Source organism: Hyperolius riggenbachi, chromosome 4 (genome assembly GCF_040937935.1).
Source record: "Hyperolius riggenbachi isolate aHypRig1 chromosome 4, aHypRig1.pri, whole genome shotgun sequence".
Taxonomy (NCBI): Eukaryota; Metazoa; Chordata; class Amphibia; order Anura; family Hyperoliidae; genus Hyperolius; species Hyperolius riggenbachi.
The window spans coordinates 463,553,901-463,575,950 of NC_090649.1; the positions used below are offsets into that span (position 1 = coordinate 463,553,901).

General features: G+C 44.2%; 1 protein-coding gene across 1 annotated transcript in view; it reads right to left on the minus strand.

Moving 5' to 3' along the window:
* LOC137570978 (calpain-8-like) overlaps positions 1-22,050 on the minus strand; it is a 124,309-nt gene that overhangs the window by 68,649 nt on the left and 33,610 nt on the right. Inside the window, exon 4 of the mRNA XM_068279676.1 lies at positions 16,159-16,292. Within this exon, the coding sequence (XP_068135777.1) occupies positions 16,159-16,292 (134 nt within the window). The remainder of the gene's footprint in view (positions 1-16,158; positions 16,293-22,050) is intronic.

Genomic DNA, 22,050 nt, shown 5'->3' on the forward strand with positions numbered 1-22,050 from the left:
GACCACTGATACTGTGAACTAAAATAGTCTCATTACTAAATCTTTATTTCAAGGAGATCCAGGCCCTAAGAACTGAAATATCAACGGAGTGGGAGGAGGCTATAGCAACTGCCGGGTGAGGCTGAATTGTTGCTGAGATACATAAGTTCCAGCATGGCAAAAGTAGTTAAAAACAGAACGAGGGCTAATCAGCAGGAAAGAGACCTAAATGATTTTGGGTTCAGTTCAAGCCCTCAGAACGATGGTCAATCTAAACAAACGAAACAAGTAGTTACACCTCCTAGAGCAACTATATCTTCCCCCCGCTTATTGATGGGGGCACATGGTGCGGTTACACCAAAGGAGATTAATACTCATATTAGAAGATTAAATGAAGCATGCAAAGCCCTTAGTCCAGGAGGTACAGAGAGGAAGGGAATACAAACAGCTGAAATACAAACCCCGAACAAGAAACAGACAAAACAAGAAAAAACTAATTTAATAGAAGGAGAAAGAAAGGTTGAAGGAATCTCTGAAATAAAAATGAGAGAAATCCTAAAAGAATTTTCAATAGGGATCCAATCAACAATGGTGGAAACGGTACAGACAGCCATTAAGGAAGCAGTGGTCGAAGAAATGAGACCAATTAAGGAAGCAATTGCAGGAATAACAGAAAGAATGGAAGCCCTAGAAAAAGAGGTGGAGTCACTAGGCCCAGATACTAAACGTCTGTCAGAAAAATTACTGGCACAAGAACAGCAGTTATGGGCCCTAAGCTGTAAAATGGATGATTTGGAGAATAGGGGGAGACGCAATAACATCAAGATTAGGGGAATTCCAGCAACGGTTCCCCCTCAAGACCTATATGCTACTGTGCAAAATATGTTTGCAGAGATTCTGGGAGAAAAATCCCCGGCAGTTATTGAACTCGACAGAGTGCATCGGGTAGGAAAAGAAAGAACTATCAGTACAGGGAGAAGCTTTGATGTACTATGTAGAATACATTTCTTTAAGAAAAAAGAGCAATTGATGAATACCGCCAGGACCAAGGGGCGGCTGCAGTATCAAGGATACAATATTGAACTGTTTCATGATAATTCAATACGAACAATTCAAAGAAGACGGTTATTAAAGCCCATCCTAGAGGCTGTAAAACAAAAGGGAGGTCGCTATAGATGGGGCTTCCCCCTATCAATTTTCATCACCGTAGATGGAAAAAGCTTCTCTATCCAAGATGGTGATCCGATAGTTGAAGTGCTATCATTCTTAGGGCTAGACGATGTGAAAATAGAGCGATGGGAAAGACCACAGAACTTGTCTTGACTAAGAATTGACTAGTAGATAGGAGTCTTCCCCTTACTTATCCGACATGCATTTTTTTCTTTTTCTCTCTCTCCCTCTCTCCCTCTCTCTCTCTCTCTCTTTCTAAGAGGGTATAGTAATATATCCCCGTCATTCCATGGTAGTAGCAATCCTAGCTATCGCCAACGCATTGAGATCTATAAGATCAATGCGTGGGCAAGAGTGTCTCAGAGACACAAGTCGACCACTTAAAAAAATCTGGTGCGGCCGACCATTTGATAATGACTTTGCTGTTGGTTGCATGAGGAATGAATGGTTAGTATGTATGAACCGGGTCTGGCCTCTATATCACGGATTTTTAACTTTTCTATAATAAATAAAAATGAATGTTCTAAGAATTGAAACATTGAATGTCAGAGGTGCAAACTCGCCATTAAAGAGGAGTAGAATTTTAGAAGAATTAAATAGAAACAATATTGATATAGGCTTCTTACAAGAGACACATTTTAAAGAAGGGAAGATCCCATCCCTACTAAATAAAAAATACACGACCTGCATAAACAATGCAAATTCAGTTAAAAAAACCAGAGGAGTTTCGATCATTTTCCATAAGAAATTAAATTTTATGATAGAAGAGATATATAAAGACGTGGAAGCTAGATACGTGATAGTATTGGGTAAAGTTGAGGGTCATGCAGTAACATTGGCTAATATTTATGCCCCGAATAAAGGACAAACTAAATTTATAAAAAAAATTTTGGGCGTAGTAAAACAGAGGGGGAAAGGGAAAATTATTATAGGAGGCGACTTTAATATGACCATGGATATGAGTTTGGACAGCACCGGGGGGATTGGGAACATTTCAAAAAAAGAGAAAGATGTATGCCTGGATTTAATAAAATCTCACAAATTGATGGATGCCTGGAGTATATTTAATCTGGGAATTAAGGATTATACCTATTACTCTGAAACGCATAATATGTTCTCGCGTCTTGACTATTTTCTGATCCCCCAGGACCAACTCCGAGACATAGTGGATATAAGTATTGGTAATAGATCCTTTTCAGATCACGCCCCAGTAAGACTGTCCATAAACGGTTTTAGCGAGATTCATGGTCCCAAAAGTTGGTGTTTGCAGACAGAATTATTAAAAGATAAAGAGGTTATAGGAGAGATTCAAAATGCTATAAAGGAATTTTTTGAATTTAATTGCTCCCCCAGTATATCACATAGTTTATTATGGGACACGCTAAAATGCGTATTAAGAGGCATATTTATTAAAATAAATGCAAGGAAAACAAGAGAAAAAAAAAGTGAGCTTAATAAGTTATTGGATGAGTATAATAAATTAGAAATGATTCTCAAACAAAGTCCGGGAGAACCTGTCCGGTCAAAATGGAATACTGTCAGAACTCGGATTAATAAGTTATTAGATGATCAATGTCTAAAATATTATAAAGATACTAGGAAAAAATACAGAATTGGAAGGAATAGATCAGGAAAAATTATGGCATCCTTACTAAAAAAAGAAAAAAGTACAGTGTTTATTGAAAAGATAGAGGATGAGAGAGGTGATCTTCAATTTTCAACGCAAAAGATAGGTACAGCATTTGTGCATTATTATCAAAAGCTATATAATCTAAACAGTAGTTTGGGAACAGAAAATGAGTGTCCTTTTTTAGATAAAACTGACATGCCACATATTACAAAAGAGTTAAAAGAGTCACTGGAAGCCCCAATAGAAAAAGAAGAATTTTTGAGAGCAATTAAGTCTTCTGCTAAGGGGAAATGCCCGGGGCAAGACGGATTCCCATTGGAATTCTTTGAACAATTTTCAGAGTCTTTGGCTCCGTTCTTTTGTGCAATGGTTAATGAAGATGATCGTGAGATGATATTCTCTGATAGAACAAATGAAGCTATAATCTCTTTAATACCAAAGGAGGGCAAATCACTCCTGAATTGTTCGGACTTTCGCCCGATCTCCATCATTAACTGTGATATTAAGATCTACTCTAAGATACTAACAAATAGATTGGAAGAGGCGGCAGAGTTGGTCCTGGGGGAACAACAGTCGGGATTTAGGAAATATAGGCATATGAAAGACAATATCTATACGGCCATTGATGTCGCACATAGATTTAGAGCCAGTAAAAAAGAAGCAATACTTGTGGCAATAGATGCAGAGAAAGCATTTGATAGAGTGTCAAGATCTTTCTTGATAAACACATTAAAGAAGATCGGACTAGGGCCATTATTTATATCTAAAATAGCTCAATTATATAGTAATCAATCAGCCAGAATAAAAATAAATGGCTATATTTCAGAACCATTTGGGATAACAAATGGGGTACGACAGGGCTGTCCCCTCTCCCCAGTGCTGTTCAATCTCTGTCTGGAATCATTAATCAGGAGTATACAATTGGATTCTCAGATAAAAGGTATTAAAGTGGGAAATGAAGAAGTTAAGATAATAGCCTATGCGGACGACATACTCTTAACTTTGTCTGAGCCTAAAAGTTCATTGGAAAAATGTTTGAGCTTATTTGTCGAATATAGTAAAGAAACGAACTACAAACTAAATCGACAAAAAACATATGTTTTGGACTTGGGCTGTTCGTCACAGACAAAAGAAGCTATCATAGAGTACTCCGGGTTCCAATGGGAAAAAAAATCGATCAGATATCTGGGGGTGAATGTATGCGCACACTCACAGGATCTGTACAACTGTAATTTTGGGAATATTTTGAGTGAAAGTAAAGTGGCATTACAAAATTGGGATCGCTCAATTTTTAATATTATGGGAAGAATTGCGATTATTAAGATGATGATCTTACCGAAGATGCTGTTCCGATTGCAGTGTGTGCCTATATCCCTCCCGGGTAGATGGTTTGAGGAATGTAGCGCCATATTACAAAAATTCATTTGGTCTAGGACTCGGCGCAGATTGTCGTACTCCATGATCTCGAGAGGTAAGAGGTATGGGGGTTTGGCTGCTCCGGATATATACAGATACTAATAATCAATATAGTGGCAGTGATAATAGAAAGAGCAGGGTATATGTTACCCAGGCAGATAGTTAAGTTAATAAATAAACACTAGTTATTACAAACATATGCCAAATGTCATATCAAAATTTATTGAAGAAGATTACTGAAAAAATTAAAAGCACATGGGATGGCCACCCCGTCACAACTCATCCACCCAGGCAGTCCACATGCAATCACATCCGTACGCCGGCATCTAACTCTAAGATGGAAATAACAGTCCAGTTGGCGTCAGCATTGAAAAGAGGCAAAAGTTCTCATAACATCAAAGGACTTGGATACTGGCTGTCATCAGAAAGGAATGAAAAACTGACATGAACGTGCAGGCTGATGGAAATCGATCAAATGTCACTAGCAGACAACAATAGCGTAAGCACGTGTAGCACAAAAGGCAGGCACTATTAGCAGCAGCTCATACTGTATAAGCGCATGGCAGCGCAGCAAACAAACAGCGTGATCAATGTCAAAGCCAAGCTTGTCTCACCAACACCTTGAAGGCCCGCTGTGGAGCTACTGTCAGTTCATCTCGATCTCGTGATTGAGAGGGCTCCTGATGATGGCCTGATATATCAATGCTGGATGGTGGTAGTAATCCGCATATGTTTCCTGGAATAACAGGAACTCGGCAGTACTCAGGGTCCAGGCAGTGTGGTTGATGGTAGGCTCACCCGGATAGCATGCATGGCCGGGTGGCTGCCGGACAGAGCTGTGGTAACTGGCTAGGTGAAGATCGGGACGGCGTGGCGTCCCATGCAGGGAAAGTGCGGCTCCCCCGACGTTTCGCCGGCTTCCGGCTTTCTCAAGGGGGCGTGGTTTATATATATATATATATATATACAGATACTATGTGGGTATTCACTTGTTACGGGTATTAGAACTGAGAATTGATGATAATAGTAGAACTTGGGTAAGACTGGAGAGTGACGATCTGCGCCGTGAGTCATTTGAGTCATGGGTACCACAAAAAATTAAACGAGCTGTTCTATCTACCTCGCACCCATTGTTGACACCGTCATTAGAAATCTTTTCGGGGATAATTAAGCAATGGAACCTTAGTGAAGGTCCTTCCCCGATGATGATGACTCTTGCAGCTGACCCGGATTTTGCTCCAGCTAAAGACAGAGCTTGGTGTAGGGCCAATAAACTAGATACAGATATGAGATTTATTCACATTATAGGTTGTAAAAAACTAAATATCATATCGGTCCTAGATAGAGGGGAGTTAACAGCCTTTAGCAAAGTACAACTCCTTAGTTTCTGGAGAGAGTATATAAGGAAACACGTAGCGTTAAGACAGGATATAAACACATATGAACAGTGGTTCTTGAGAAAATTTAGACCATCAAAGGCGCTATCAAAGATCAATAATTTACTAGATGAGATCTCACATAGGACATTGCCCGCATATGTGACCAAATGGGAAAAAGAGGTAGGCCTAAAACTGGATAAGAGGTTATGGGATAAGATCTTCCACTCAATTTGGATTACTTCAGATACAACTCACGCCATCTATTCTTAAAAATAAAACCATGCAAGGTAATACAGATTTTACCAATGCCAAGTAGAGAATACCAACATTATTCAGATATTGCCATTGACATGCTAAATTAACCAAATATAGACTGTTATTACCAACAAGTAGATAATACAAATCACAAAGAAATTATACTAATAACACAAATTGTGATAGTTTTCTAACCACAGGGAGGCAATAATAAGTAGATTTTAGTGATCGGTATATTCTAGTGATAGGAAGATGGTGGTAGGGAATATGGATGATTAGTGATTTGATGTAAATACGATTAGTCTGCAGATTGAAAGTGAACCCAATCAAAATCAGCTGCAATGGCATTTGATGGGTCAATTTCAATCTGTAGTTGAAGGAGAAGTTAATGACATTGGGGTACACCTGTACACACTATTTTTTCACCTAACACCATCAACCAATGATCATTTTAGCCAAGAAAAATAAAAACCACACAAGTTTAGCAGGGGCTTTACCACTACTTTGCACATGGCAAATCAGATTCAGTCAGTCTATACCTACTAACCTGACTTGAGTACCTTGATTAATCAGCTATTCTAATGGCCAGCTGGTAGTGATCTGTTGAGTCTAGCGGCAGGCTGGTAGTGATCTGTTGAGTCTAGCGACAGGCTGGTAGTGATCTGTTGTGTCTAGCGGCAGGCTGGTAGTGATCTGTTAAGTCTAGCGGCAGGCTGGTAGTGATCTGTTAAGTCTAGCGGCAGGCTGGTAGTGATCTGTTAAGTCTAGCGGCAGGCTTGTAGTGATCTGTTGAGTCTAGCGGCAGGCTGGTAGTGATCTGTTAAGTCTAGCGGCAGGCTGGTAGTGATCTGTTGAGTCTAGCGGCAGGCTGGTAGTGATCTGTTGAGTGTAATGATCTGTTGAGTCTAGTGACAGGATGGTAGTGATCTGTTGAGTGTAGTGATCTGTTGAGTGTAGGGACAGGCTGATAGTGATCTGTTGAGTCTAGTGGCAAACAGGCAGACTCTAGTGGCAGGCAGGCAGTAACCTGTCAATTCTAGTGGAAGGTAGACAGTGATCAGTAGATTTTAACGCTAAGGCTATCATTCATAAAGCATTTCCGCATGGGGAAATGCTTAAAACAGCTGACTTTACCGACCAGTTAGCAAAGTCAGCATTCATAAAGCCTCTTTCCGCATGGAAAAATGACACTACCAATCAGAGTGATAAATCACCACCTTGTGCGGTGATTATCGGAACAAATGTAGCAAAATGTTCATTCATGAAGATCACCGCAAGCGGTGTGAGGTCGGAAAGTACCGCTCCCTCTGATGTGGCGATACCAATGTAAGTGAATGGAGACACACAGACCTCCCAGGCAGCTGCAGCAGAGCGAAACACGGAGAAATGTATCAACTCGGCAGCTTCCGTGTCTCCACAAGCCTACCGCCTGCCTACCGCCAGCTTAGTTCGGGGAATCTCCGCACTGCTTTCGCACATGGCTACTTTTCTACGAATGCCCACCCAGAAGTCTAAAAATCCACCAGCGGTGTTTTCCCGCACTGATTCTCTTTACCGACAGACTGATCATGAATGATAGCCTAAGTAGGCAACAACCTCACCCCTGTCTTTATAAAGTATAGGGTGGTGTACAAAAGACCGGCACAGCTGCTTGCCCTGAATGCAAGTATACAGGTAAACGCTGGACTGTTCCAATTCTGGCCTGTCCCCCATGTTATGGATTTCTCTTCTGTAGAATTAGTTGGATGTGGGGAGAAGCAGAGAGATGGCTCTCCCTGCACTAGGCAATGTAGGGATCCCTTATGCTGAAGAGGATGGGAAGTCTCTTTAGGATCTAGAGCAGGCATGGGCAAACTTGTCCCTCCAGCTATTAAGGAACTACAAGTGCCACAATGCATTGCAGGAGTCTGACAGCCACATATGCATTGTGGGACTTGGAGTTCCGTAACAGCTGGAGGGCCGAGTTTGCCCATGCCTGATCTAGAGGCTTCCGCCTCCTGAGATAATACCCCCCCGGGGGCACTTTTTTCCCTTCAAGGAACATTTTTATAGGAATACTTAACCTCCTTAGCGGTAACCCCGTGTGTGACACGGGGTAAGCCGCCGGAGGGTGCCGCTCAGGCCCTGCTGGGCCGATTTACTTAATTTTTTTTTTGCTGGACGCAGCTAGCACTTTGCTAGCTGCGCCAGCACCCCGATCGCCGCCGCCGCTCGCCCGATCGCCGCTATCCGGTGCGGCGCGCGCCCCCCCCCCCAGACCCCGAGCGCTGCCTGGCCAATCAGTGCCAGGCAGCGCCGAGGGGTGGATCGGGTCTCCCAATGACGTCCCGACGTCGGTAACGTCATTCCGCCCCGTCGCCATGGCGACGGGGGAAGCCCTCCAGGAAATCCCGTTCTTTGAACGGGATTTCCTGATCGCCTATCGCCGGAGGCGATCGGCGGGGCTGGGGGGATGCCGCTGAGCAGCGGCTATCATGTAGCGAGCCCTCGGCTCGCTACATGATTTAAAAAAAATAATTAAAAAAAAACTGCTGCGCTGCCCCCTGGCGGTATTTTTCATACCGCCAAGGGGGTTAAAGGACAAACGAGGTGAAAGGTATATGGAGGCTGCCATATTTGTTTCCTTTTAAACAATACCAGCTGTCTGACAGCCCTGCTGAACCAATTTGACTACAGCAGTGTCTGAATTAAACCAGAAACAAGCATGCAGCTAATCCTGTCAGATCTGACAATGTCAGAAGCCCCTGATCTGCTGCGTGCTTGTTCAGGGTCTGTGTCTACAAGTATTAGAGGCAGAGGATTAGCAGGACATCCAGGCAACTGGCATTGCTTAAAATTGAAGAAATATGACAGCCTCCATATCCCCCTAACTTCAGTTGTCCTTTAGGCTGGTTTCACAGTGGGACGTTACAGGCGCACGTTAGAGCAGCCTGTAACGCACCCCACCGCACAGCAATGAAAAATCAATGGGCTGTTCACAGTGCCCACGTTGCGTTACATAGTAATGCTGCGCCACCAGACAACGTACTGCATGCAGTACTTTCTAAGCGGCAGAGCCGCGTTAGACTGCTTGCACATGCTCAGTACGAGTGGGGTTTTTTTATTTTGGGGGCGGAGAGAGGCCGCTACGTAGCCAGGCACATGGCTACTTAATATTCACTGCACTTGCAGTATTTTCTTCTTGGAGCGGCCGCTGATTGGCTGGCGGGACCACGTGATGCAGAGAGCTCCGCTCACGTGGTCTCCGCAGTGCCTCCGACAGAGCAGGCGCACCAAGAGCTGCTTGTAACGCAGCTCTTGGTAGCGTCCTGCTCCAACAGCACCAGGCGTTGCGTTAGGGGCACGTTATGCGACCTTAACGTCTCCTCTAACGCAACGTCCTGGTGTGAAACCAGCCTTAAGCTAAAAATAAAAATTATTTGAACTTACCTGGGGCTTCTTCCAGCCCCCTGGACTCATCCTGTGCCCACAACATCCTCCAGGTCCCCTCTGGCCAGCTGTGGCGAACGCTGCAAAGCTGGCTGGTTGCTAAGAGTCAGCGGCTGCGCAAGAGCGGCTCCGAGCCGTGAACACCCTGACTGCGCTCCTGTGACCGGGAGCGTTCTGTGCATGTGCAGTACGCTGAAATAGCTACTTGTGAAGAATGCTCCCGGGAGTGTAATCAGGGTGCATGCAGCTCAGGGCCACACATGCGCAGTAGCCACCGACAGTTGGCGACCAGCCAGCTTTGCGGAGTTTGCTGCAGCTGGCCGGAGGGGACCAGGAGGACATTGTGGGCACAGGATGAGTCCAGGGGGCTGGAAGAAACCCCAGGTAAGTTAAAATCATTTTTAAAGTATTCCTTCAACCACGGACACCCCGCTCCCACTTAAAAAAAAAAAAAAGCAATGAATACAACCACAGAGCACCTTCAAAATACACACTCACTGTACACTGTGCACATACACACTCATTCACTGTACACACACACTGTATACACATACACTCACTGTACATACACTGTGCACATACTCACTGCACACACACTGTGAACACACACACTCATTCACAGTACACACACTCATTCACTGCACACACCCACACATACCCACACACACACACACATTCACTGTACACACACACTTACTGTACACACACTGTACACACAGACACACACCTCAGTGGAAAAACTGAATGCAAACTGTTTGCTCAGCCATCTAACGACCCCAACCCCCCAAGGAGTAGGAAAAAAAATAACAGAGGCACAAAAGGCAGCCGAATCCTCCCCCCCCCCCTCCTCCTTCCCACAGTAGCTATATACACACATATTAACAGCCCTAACAACCAGTCCATCAAACACGCTCTGTGTGAGGAGAAGTTGCAGCATGAAGCCCCCTGTAGAGAAGGCGGCGGCTACAAAGCAGTTTCGTCTGCCCCCCTCCCGCCTGTCACTTCAATACACATCTTGTCTGGCTGCGACTGCGTTTGTGTACAGCACACAAGAGAGGGGCGGGCGGAGCTTTTTGATTACCTCGTCTCTCTATCCCCCTCGTTCAGGGCTGTGAGCACAAACAGGCAGCAGGCTAAATTCCCTACCTGGAATATGCGATGCCTGACCTGGTCGCCCACGTGGTTTTTGTCCAGAGTCCCAAACCCAGCCCAGCCGGCAGCAGAAACTGACAGGAGCCGCCCCCTGCCGCCTATGCACGCAGCTGATGCTCGCTTGCAAGTTGCAGTGCTGCGTGCAGGGCCAGGCAGGAATACGGCGGCCAGTGAGCAGGGAAAGCGGGACAGATTGACTGACTGTGTTTTAACTAGCCGCCCGCCCCTCACTGTATTTGCGGCTGCCAGATCCTGATGTAAGGGGGCGGGGCGAACGGCGCTGTCATGGAGGATCGCGTCTAAGGTTTTTAATTGTGATGGGGTCATGGGGACATTATTAAAAGCCACCCCTACCCAGTCAGGCGCCTGTAGGCACGTGCCTAGTGTGCCTTATGGTAAATCCGGCCCTGCCGGCAAGGATGGCAAGTAGTGGCCTAATAGCAAATGATCTATGTTGGAAGTGTACTAATCAACGCGGTACTTTGGTACATATGATGTGGGAATGTCCTATAGTGAGGAATTTTTGGATGGAGGTAGAACATTTTTTAAAAACCAAATTTACTAAGCAATTAACCATCGATATTATGGGGGCCCTGTTTGGAGTACTGGATGGAGCTCAAGGATTGGGTCAGGTGTGGGAGTCATTGTTGATCCTGGGAACAGCAGTTGCGAGGAAACTTATTATAAAATTATGGAAAACACAAGGAGCACCATCGGTTCAGGAATGGGTAACTGAGATGACAGCAATTTTGGAGGATGAAATAGGTAATGAGGTGGTAGAAGAAGCAGAAGATAGAATACAACCTACTTGTAGAATAGGGAAAGAAATGTGTATACTATGGAATAGTAGGTTATAATTTGAATTTAATGGTGGAAGAGGCCAGTCCCGGAATTAATGGATAGTTGGATGGGGTGAATGTATAGGTAAATGGTGAATGGATGTGGTAAGAGGAATGAAGTAGGAGGTGGAAGAAGGGGTGGGAGTTATCTATCGCCTTATGTGTCCATTTGCTACGGCAAAGGAAGCAATAGGCCCTTGTAGCTAGTAATGAAGTGCGGACAGGAATAAGATGGGGGGTCTAAAACAAGTTTCGGCGGTAGAGGGGAGGGGTGGGATTGGATTCAGAGGAACTAGTGTTTGTTTTTTGTTTTTTAGCTTAGTCGATTATATAATAAAGATGTTAACGCAAACTATGATGCAAATTACTCCCAACTACAGGAGGTCTCTGATGAAGCCAAGTTAACAGGTTGGGACATGGCTTTCGTTGAGCTGCTGATTGTTTGCAAAAAGAAAAAAAAAAGGAAAGAAAGAAGGAAAGGAAAAAAGAATGGAAAGAAAAGAGAGGGAAAAGGGGAAAAAGAGAAAAAAAAAAAAAACTGTATATGACAGGAAACAGTGGTATTGGACAGCACTTAAATGGTAAGCACTGCCATCCATGTAAACCAGCCCCAAAGGCTTGTACTCACTACGTGTTTTTGTGGCGATTTTTACCGCAAAACGCACAATAATAATATTATGTACACTTAATCATCTTTTATGCTGTTGATTTCTCCCCATCCCGGTGTGCCGGGCCTTGGAAAGAATGTCTTGCATCAAAGCGGTCCTCGGCTCCAGAAGGGTTTGAGGACCTCTGCGCTACAACATGCCACTGTTAGTAATTTCATTTGGTGCCACTCAGTTCAGGAATGCTTTGATGCTTCCAGGAACGGTGGGTCTCCAGGTTACCAACTTGTAGTCATGACCATGGTCCTGACAGTTTACTTGAAACCTCATTGCATTGTGGGAAATAACAGCTTTTTCCAACTGCCAAGCAAACAGTATCTCTCTCTGTGCATAGAACTCTCAGTAATGAACATTCCGTACAGATCAATGGCAGGACTATTAACACGTCACCACCAGGGATATATTTCAGAATGTAAATCAGGGAGAGGAAAGATTTTATAATGGGTAAACACTGACTTAATAATGTGTAAATTAATTTTATTTAAAAAAAAAGTGATATTATTCATACAGTTCCTCTTTAAAGAGAACCCGAGGCAGATTTTCTAAATCTTAATAGGACACAGAGGCATGTTCTCTGCACAATGACATGCTTCTGTGTCCTCCTGGTGCCGCCGCCAGTCCCCCCCTCCCCCCGGCTCTGCTGTCCCCCTGAAAAATAGCGCCACGCTCACGTCAATCTGCTTGTCGCTAGCCTTCTGTTTACCTTATATTTGTCAATCACCGTTCACCTCCCCCTCCTCCTCCATTGCATGGCTCCCGCCTCTGTCCCCTCGCTCCCCGCCTCTGTAAGCTTCCTCTAATCGGAAGCTAAGCCACGACCCAGGAAGTACTGTTTTGGTACCAAAAAATAGGGCTTACCGATGAGTCACCGCACGGACCGACCGCTCTTGCCGGTCACGCCCTTCACACATCACCGCAGGCCCCTCGCTCTGCTATGACGGCAGAGTTCTGTGAGCCGATTTCATTGTCTCCTGACCCTGTCATCAATGTGAGCCAATGGGATAGGCTCACAGTGATCACTCCAAGAAGCAGATAGTCCAGAGGCTTCCCTGATCCACCTAAAGCCCTCCATTCCAGCACTGGGTCCCTCTAAACCTATCTGACAAGAGCTTGTTGAATATGGTGAGTAAAGTCTGCACATGCCCAGTAGAATGAAGCTGCTCGTACTCTGCTTTTTCCCTCCATGCTTTGGTCTACTGGGCACGTGCAGACCTTACTTGTCCATGCTAGTACTCGGACAGGATAACGGCCACAAGAAGGAGAGGGTCCTCATAGGCAAACGCAGGGGGGGGATTACAGCTGCCCAGAATCCCCCCTCAGACCAAGAGCTAGGGTTGTCACCTCATCTATTTAAATACAGACACATCTAAGTTATACAGGTTCACAACTAAGTTATACAGGTTCTGGGGCTACTCACACATAATCAGTGCTTAAACTGCATCTACTAGCCACAACGCATGTATAATTCATATGTGCCAGTACTTAAAAGGATGAGATGGCAACCGTGGATGGAGCAGCAGCGTGTGTGCAGAGCATGCGGCAGCTCTGGGGAACTCAACAGAGTCAGGTATAAGCACAGCCCCGTGCCCTGCTGTGTGAGAGCTTCACTTTCCCCTTCATCACCAATGTCGGCTGTCCTCATTATTATCTGTCTCCAAACTGCTCCTGATCGATCCCATTGTCAATCGGGAGCAGATCGGACATTTAGGAAATAATTGTCAGATCCTGTCAGTTGGATGGGAAATTGCATTATGTGTACTCAGGATGATGTTATACCATATTATTATACTGTATGGTGCGTGGCTGAGGGAAACCTTTCAAGAATCCCCCCCTTGAAAATCCTGGGTTTGCCCCTGGTCCTGGGCCACTCTGGTGGGGTCCAGTACAATCTGGGAAGTCTCGGGATGGTCCATTACTGAGGTAATTACTCAAATTCTACCACTAGATGGCAAAAGAGGTACATAAATGACAACAATAATAGGAATCTGAAACGTACAACTGCTGAATTGACTACAAGGTACTGATTCCAGCAACCTAGAAAATGAAGCCGGGTTTTTCAGCGCTTCCCACGAGCTGCGAATCACCGAAACTTGGCGTGGCTATAGGGTAGAAGTAATGCTATAGTCTGCCCCCCGCACACAGGTAATTCTGCGATCCGGCGATTGCCGGACTCCGAATTATTTCTCCCTCCGAGTTGCGACGACTCGGAGGGGGAATAGTATTTAACACCCCCGAATTTGTGCCTCAGCAGTGCGAGCTGTCGTTCGGCTCACCTTACGCCAAAACCCCTCCACGCCAATATGCCATGTACGCCTAGAAAAGGGTGTCAAAATTATACACCAGAGATACATTACATATTCTGATAAACATTCTCAAAATAATGTTTTGAGCCCCATAACATGAAGAAAAATCCAGAAAACCCCTTCGCTCTTATTTAGCAAGTCCCCCCCCCCCCCCCCCCCCCAAAAAAAAAAATGTCTTTGAATTTTTTTTAAAATCAATTTTCTTAAAGAGAATCTGAACTCTAAAATTCTTACAAAAAAAAGCATACCATTCTATTCCTTATGTACTCCTGGACCCCTCTGTGCTGTTTCTGCCACTCTCTGCTGCAAACCTGGCATGTGATTGCCAGTTTTAGGCAGTGTTTACAAACAAACTAACCAGCTTGTAATAGGCTCACATAAGCAGAGTGTGTGAGTCATACAGAGCCTGCTGGGGGCCTGGACAGGGTGTGTATAGCTTCTATCCAATCACAAGCAGCCCTGCACATTCCAGTCTGACTGCCTCAGCCCGACAGAGCCGACAGAAGAGAGAAGATTAGATCATATAACAGAGATAATACAGTCACTGTGCAACTAGGAAAGGCTGCAGTAAGACAGACCACATTAGAACAGGCATAGGAACTTATAGGATAGAAGAAAAAAGGCGGAAAATTTTGTTACAGAGTCTCTTTAAAAAGTACAAGGTCTTTTTGAAAAAGTTTTTTTTTTTTTTTACTTATTTCCACTATTGTCCATAATCACTCTGGCTTTCACAAACGTTTTTCCTAATTTATGTGAAAAATCATTTACGAGTACGACTACCACATTCTTAATTTTGCGTAACATGCAAAACTTATGAATGCATTTTACATAAGCAAAATTAACTTATTACAACCTATTCCAGTAAAGAACAGCCCACACCTAAAAGCGCTAGCGTAATCACAAAACGCTCAGCACTTTTAGAAGTGATTTCTCTAGTGATTCTCGGCATGTGCCTAATGATTTTCTATTTAAACCTAGTGATTTTGGGAGCGTTTTGGTGTAGCAATTTTCTATTTTAAATACAGTAGAACTGCAAGTGTACTTGTTTTGTTTTAAAGAAAACCTTTGGAAAAACGCTGTTCTACGCTTTTCAGAGCGATTTTCCAAGTGCGCTTCTGTCCGGTTTTTTTTCAGCACATAATGTTACAGATACATGTTGCTGACAAAAAGCGGACAGAAGCGCACTGGTGTGAATGAGGAGGCTGTATCACCTCAGAACACAAGTGATTCCCCCACCTCCTTTTCTGGCCACCAACAGAACTTTCTGTTGGTGAGCGAGGTTCGCTCCCATGATGGTTGTATTTTTTATAAATATTTATTGTTTTTTTTTCATTAAATAAACCTATTTTATTATTAATTTTATAACCCACCCTTCCTCCCGCCGGCAGCCAATGACAGCGATCGGCAGTCACACTGCTGTCCCCAGTACAGCGCTGCTTTAGATCTGTTTTGCCGTCTAACAGTCTCCTAGCAGCAATCGCCGCTGGGAGACTGATGGTGAAAGCTCCGTCATTTATGCGGAGATGTGCACGCATCGGCGCGCGCAATCTCCTGCAATCCCTGCTCCTAGCACTTCACGCCAATTGGTGTGCAGTGGTCCTGGGGCTGCCGCACTGCTCACACCGATTGGCGTTGAGCAGTCGTAAAGAGGTTAAATGCACTCAGAAGCGCTCTTGGTGTGCACCAGCCCTCAGTTTTGAGATTTAGAAAAAAAGAAAAAAAAGAATTATATAAAAAAGCCCAAGTAAACCTTTTTGGTTAATTAAAAGCATAAAAGAGTTTCAAAAGCTTATAGATATACACAACTATGGAAGAACTTGAAATCAAGTTGATCTAGTGCCCAGTTAGGTTCAGTGCTGGATCTGTGCCTAATTATCAATGTTCCACTCACAGGGATAGTGCGCTGAAGCCCCTGTAGTTGGAATGTGGTACTGCACTTACTTGGCATAGGCTTTCTCCAGGAGGGCGCTCCAGAACTCACTGGCTGTTGTAGACTTCACAAACAGCAACTTGCCTTTCTTTGTCGGTAGTCGGTCATCCACAACCACGTCCACCCACTGCCCGTATTGCCAGAACTAGAGGGAACCGGTTACAAGTTATACAGAGATCCATAAGGCACTGTCACACTTTAGTCATAAACCACCTTCTACAGAATACCCAGTTAGCTTGTGGTGATCCAGATCCACTAAGGAAGTAAAAGGGGCAAAAGAGACAGAAAAGCCCTCCTACTGAAAAACAATGCTGAGTATAATTTGCCTTCCAACTCAGTGTTTTTTTGTCAGTAAGGTGGCTTTTCGGTCTCTTTTAGTCCCTTATTCTCTCCTAGTGGTTCTGGGTCACCATGAGCTGCCTGGGTATTCCTTACTATTGGTCCAAACCCTATGTTATAGGGTGGTTAAGAAGGCAAAATTACATTTAGTATATACTTAAAGTGACTACGCTCAAATAAAATCGTGCCCTAAACCCAACATGTTTCACACCCAAAAGGGAGCTTCGTCAGGGGAAAGTGAATGTGCATGTGATAAAATGTCACAACCAAGAGACATAAAGATTACATAGCATGCAGAGTAGCAGTCCAGGTCAGAGCTCTCATCATGAAAACATTCAAGCAGTAAAAATTCCAAGGTCTCTTTACATACAGAATTTTTAGCTTTTACTGCTCTCCCTCATTTCCTGTTTGCGGGGCAGCCTGAGTTTACATGAAAGCAAGAGAAGGAAGCAGAGATCACAGGGACAGGAAGTGAGGGACAATGGGGTTGATTTATTAAGCTGCGCTGCTAAAGCATGAGAGGAGCAGGAGTTATGTGCACGCTATGGACAGTAGTGCAGCTTAGTGTGTGCTGCTAACTAGCTTGCGTTTCTTCTAAATAATGGAGACTCCACTGAACCCGCCCTGAGCGGAGCAGTGCTTTTCAGTGCAGGTAGATTTGGGCGCAGCCGGCGCCACCATAGACTATAATAGAAATTACAGCTATAGTGCGCTCAGTGAGTAACGTCGGCTCCGTCTGAAGACAATAGCTGGAAGCCGAATTATATAATTCCCCACCATACATGGCGGCCTGGAGGGGGAATAGTAATTAACATGGCTGGGACTTGTGCAGAAACAGGATCAGCCATATACCGGCTGTATCCTGCACCAAGTCTACAAAAATTACATTTCAAATGTATGCGCCCTGAGCCCCTGCAGGCCCAGTGGTTTAAATGGAGGTGATCACCGCACTTTGATTGGCCCAATAGGCTGCCTGTCAATAAGCAGCCTATTGGGCCAATCAAAGTGAGGCATCATGTCCATTAAAACCAGCGGGTCGCCGGGGTTCAGGGCGGGTTCAGTGGAGTGTCAGTTATTTAGAAGGAGGGCGTGTTAGCAGCGCACGCTACGCTGCACTTCTGCGCATGCGCATAACTCATGCTCCTCTCATTAACCACTTGCCGACCGCGCACTCATACCGCACGTCGGCAAAGTGGCAGCTGCAGGACCAGCGACGCAGTTCTGCGTCGCCGGCTGCAGGCTAATTAATCAGGAAGCAGCCGCTCGCGCGAGCGGCTGACTCCTGTCAATTCACGGCGGGGGGCTCCGTGAATAGCCTGCGGGCCGCCGATCGCAGCTCGCAGGCTAAATGTAAACACAAGCGGAAATAATCCGCTTTGTTTACATTCGTACAACGCTGCTACAGTAGCAGCGTTGTACCAGATCAGCGATCCCCGGCCAATCAGCGGCCGGGGATCGCTGTCACATGACAGGCAGGAGCCTGTTAGAGGCTGCACAGGACAGATCCGTTCCTGTGCAGCCTCCGATCTCCGGGTAAGGGAGGGAGGAGAGGGAGGGGGGGAATTTCGCCGCGGAGGGGGGCTTTGAGGTGCCCCCCCCCCCCGCAACACCCAGGCAGGCAGGAGCGATCAGACCCCCCCAGCACATCATCCCCCTAGTGGGGAAAAAAGGGGGGCGATCTGGTCGCTCTGCCTGCACCCTGATCTGTGCTGGGGGCTGCACAGCCCACCCAGCACAGATCAGCTAAAACAGCGCTGGTCCTTAAGGGGGGGTAAAGGGTGGGTCCTCAAGTGGTTAAGCGGCACTGCTTTAGCTGTAACCCTAATACCCTTAGTGGGGGCATAGAAAGCAGCTACTAACTGATGGAAGATTTTGCCCTTTCCTCTATGAAAACAAACCATACCATTTTTTTTAATTTATTGTCAATTTAAGAATTACAATCAATTTTCCTGATTGATTGTAACATTTGAAAAACCTGACCAATGTATCACACGTGTGTTTAAGTTTTCCACGGTTATGAAGAAATAAATTACTTGGGTCTATACTGTAAGAAATTGACAATCTACCCTATACCATTCAGTTTTCATAAAAATTGATCAGAAATGTCCACCACTCTCGATCTACCCGTGTTTCCCCAAAAATAAGACAGTGTCTTATATAAAATTTTGCTCTAAAAGATGAGCTAGGGCTTATTTTCAGGGGATGTCTTATATTTTTATCAGGAAGTGTCTCTCAGCAGAATATTTCCTGTTCCTTTGTACTGTGCTGTTCCTGGATTTGAAGGTATGCTACTGTACTGGTCAGGCAACTGCCCTATCATCCCTGCACAGCTGATAACCTTGCTGTGTGCTGAGATGACAGGACCAGTGCCCAATCGGCACCGCACTGCTGTGTCCCCGCTTGCTGCCCGCCTCTTCCTCCTGTGCAATGTACTGATCAGGAACCTGCCCTGTTTCTGCACAGACCTGATAACCTTGCTCTGTGCCGGGATGACAGAACAGGTGCCTGATCAGCACAGCACCGCTGTGTCCCTGCCTCTTCCTCCTTTTTAACTTCCGCTAGGGCTTATTTTGGGGGTAGGGCTTATATTTCAAGCATGCTCAAAATTCCAGCTAGGGCTTATTTTCAGGGTAGGTCTTATTTTCAGGGAAAGAGGGTACGTATCTTGAAAAAAAAAGTGGGAAATTCAATTCAATTACTTAAATAAACCAAAAAAAAAAAAAAAGCTTTTAACTTTCAAATGTACTTAAAGTGTACCCAAGGTATGTGACATGATGAGATAAACATGTGTATGTACAGTGCAAAACATTAATAACCAGGCTTGTTTTATTTTGCTGCCTGAAAGAGTTAATTTTGAGGCATGGAAGTGACAGCGTCTGTCTTGTCGGTACCTTGAATATAGTAAACATCACTAATAAGCAAATTACAGCCATAAAAGTTTTCCTGGCAGAATACAACTTCTGAGAGCAGAGGGAGATAGAAAAAGGTCAATAGTTCATGTATTTTCAGTCAGGGACACTTAATAGGCCGCCACTGAGTAGAGAAAACAAAACATTTAATCTACTTTGTAAATGTTTAAATATACAATAAAATATGAAATATCTAAAAAAGTCAATTTTAGGAGAAGGACCATTAACACAATTCTTTATCTTATCAGTTTATTTTCACCTATAATTGAATCATTTTATTGTATCGTGTGTCACCTTTAGGGAAATTATAGTTACATAGTTATTTTGGTTGAAAAAAGACATACGTCCATCGAGTTCAACCAGTACAAAGTACAACACCAGCCTGCTCCCTCACATATCCCTGTTGATCCAGAGGACGGCGAAAAAACCCTTACAAGGCATGGTCCACTTAGCCCCAAAAGGGAAAAAAATTCCTTCCCGACTCCAGATGGCAATCAGATAAAATCCCTGGATCAACATCATTAGGCATTACCTAGTAATTGTAGCCATGGATGTCTTTCAACGCAAGGAAAGCATCTAAGCCCCCTTTAAATGCAGGTATAGAGTTTGCCATAACGACTTCCTGTGGCAATGCATTCCACATCTTAATCACTCTTACTGTAAAGAACCCTTTCCTAAATAAATGGCTAAAACGTTTTTCCTCCAAGCGCAGATCATGTCCTCTAGTCCTTTGAGAAGGCCTAGGGACAAAAAGCTCATCCGCCAAGCTATTCTATTGCCCTCTGATGTATTTATACATGTTAATTAGATCTCCTCTAAGGCGTCTTTTCTCTAGACTAAATAAACCCAGTTTATCTAACCTTTCTTGATAAGCGAGACCTTCCATCCCACGTATCAATTTTGTCGCTCATCTCTGCACCTGCTCTAAAACTGCAATATCTTTTTTGTAATGTGGTGCCCAGAACTGAATTCCATATTCCAGATGTGGCCTTACTAGAGAGTTAAACAGGGGCAATATTATGCTAGCATCTCGAGTTTTTATTTCCCTTTTAATGCATCCCAAAATTTTGTTAGCTTTAGCTGCAGCGGCTTGGCATTGAGTACGATTATTTAACTTGTTGTCGTTGAGTACTCCTAAGTCCTTCTCCAAGTTTGATGTCCCCAACTGTATCCCATTTATTTTGTATGGTGCATAACCATTGGTACGACCAAAATGTATGACTTTACATTTTTCAACATTGAATTTCACCTACCATGTATGTGCCCATATAGCCATCTTATCCAGATCCTGTTGCAATATGACACTATCTTCCTGAGAGTTGATGATTCTGCACAATTTTGTATCATCTGCAAAAATAGCAACATTGCTCACTACTGCATCTACTAGGTCATTAATAAATAAATTGAAGAGCACTGGACCCAGTACAGACCCCTGTGGGACCCCACTGCTAACACTCTCCCATTTTGAGTACGATCCATTGACCACAACTCTTTGTTTTCTGTCCATTAGCCAGTTCCCTATCCATGAACACAGACTCTTCCCCAGTCCTTGCATCCTCAACTTTTGCACCAGACTTTTGTGGGGAACAGTGTCGAAGGCCTTTGCAAAGTCCAAGTATATCACATCTACAGCATTCCCAATATCCATATTAGCATTCACTACCTCATAAAAGCTGAGCATGTTAGTCAAACAGGACCTGTCTTTAGTAAACCCATGTTGATGCTGAGAAATAGGATTATTTTCTACTATGAAGTCATGTATAGTATCTCTTAGTAACCCCTCAAATAGTTTGCATTTGAGGGGTTACTGATGTTAAGCTTACAAGTCTATAATTTCCTGGATCTGATTTTTTGCCCTTCTTAAAGAGAATCTGTATTGTTAAAATCGCACAAAAGTAAACATACCAGTGCATTAGGGGACATCTTCTATTACCCTCTGTCACAATTTCGCCGCTCCTCGCCGCATTAAAAGTGGTTAAAAACAGTTTTAAAAAGTTTGTTTATAAACAAACAAAATGGCCACCAAAACAGGAAGTAGGTTGATGTACAGTATGTCCACACATAGAAAATACATTCATACACAAGCAGGCTGTATACACCCTTCCTTTTGAATCTCAAGAGATCATTTGTGTGTTTCTTTCCCCCTGCAGCTATCTTCCACTGAAGTGTCAGGCTGTTTCTTCCTGCAGAGTGCAGACAGCTCTGCCTGTATGTAATTCCTCAGTATGTGAAAGCCCAGCCAGCTCAGAGGAGGATTTATCCAGCTTGTAAAAGATAAGAGAGAAGAGAGAAGCTGCCCTAATCTAAATAATACACAGGCAGTGTGCAGAGAGGGGCCTGGAGGGGGGAGATGCATCACAGAACCACAACACTGAAGAACTTGGCAGCCTTCCAGACACAGGCTGACAAGTCTGACAAGAGAGAGATAAGTTGATTTATTACAGAGATGGTGATAGTAGAAAGTGCTGCAGTAAGCCAGAACACATTAGAATAGCTTTTGGAACTTGTAGGATGATAAAAAACAGGATGCAATTTTTGTTACGGAGTCTCTTTAAATAATGGGAAAACGTAGGCTGTACGCCAATGCACTGGGACTCTGCCAGTTGAAAGAGAGTCACAAAAGATAAGATAAAGGGGTTTAGCTATAACTGAACT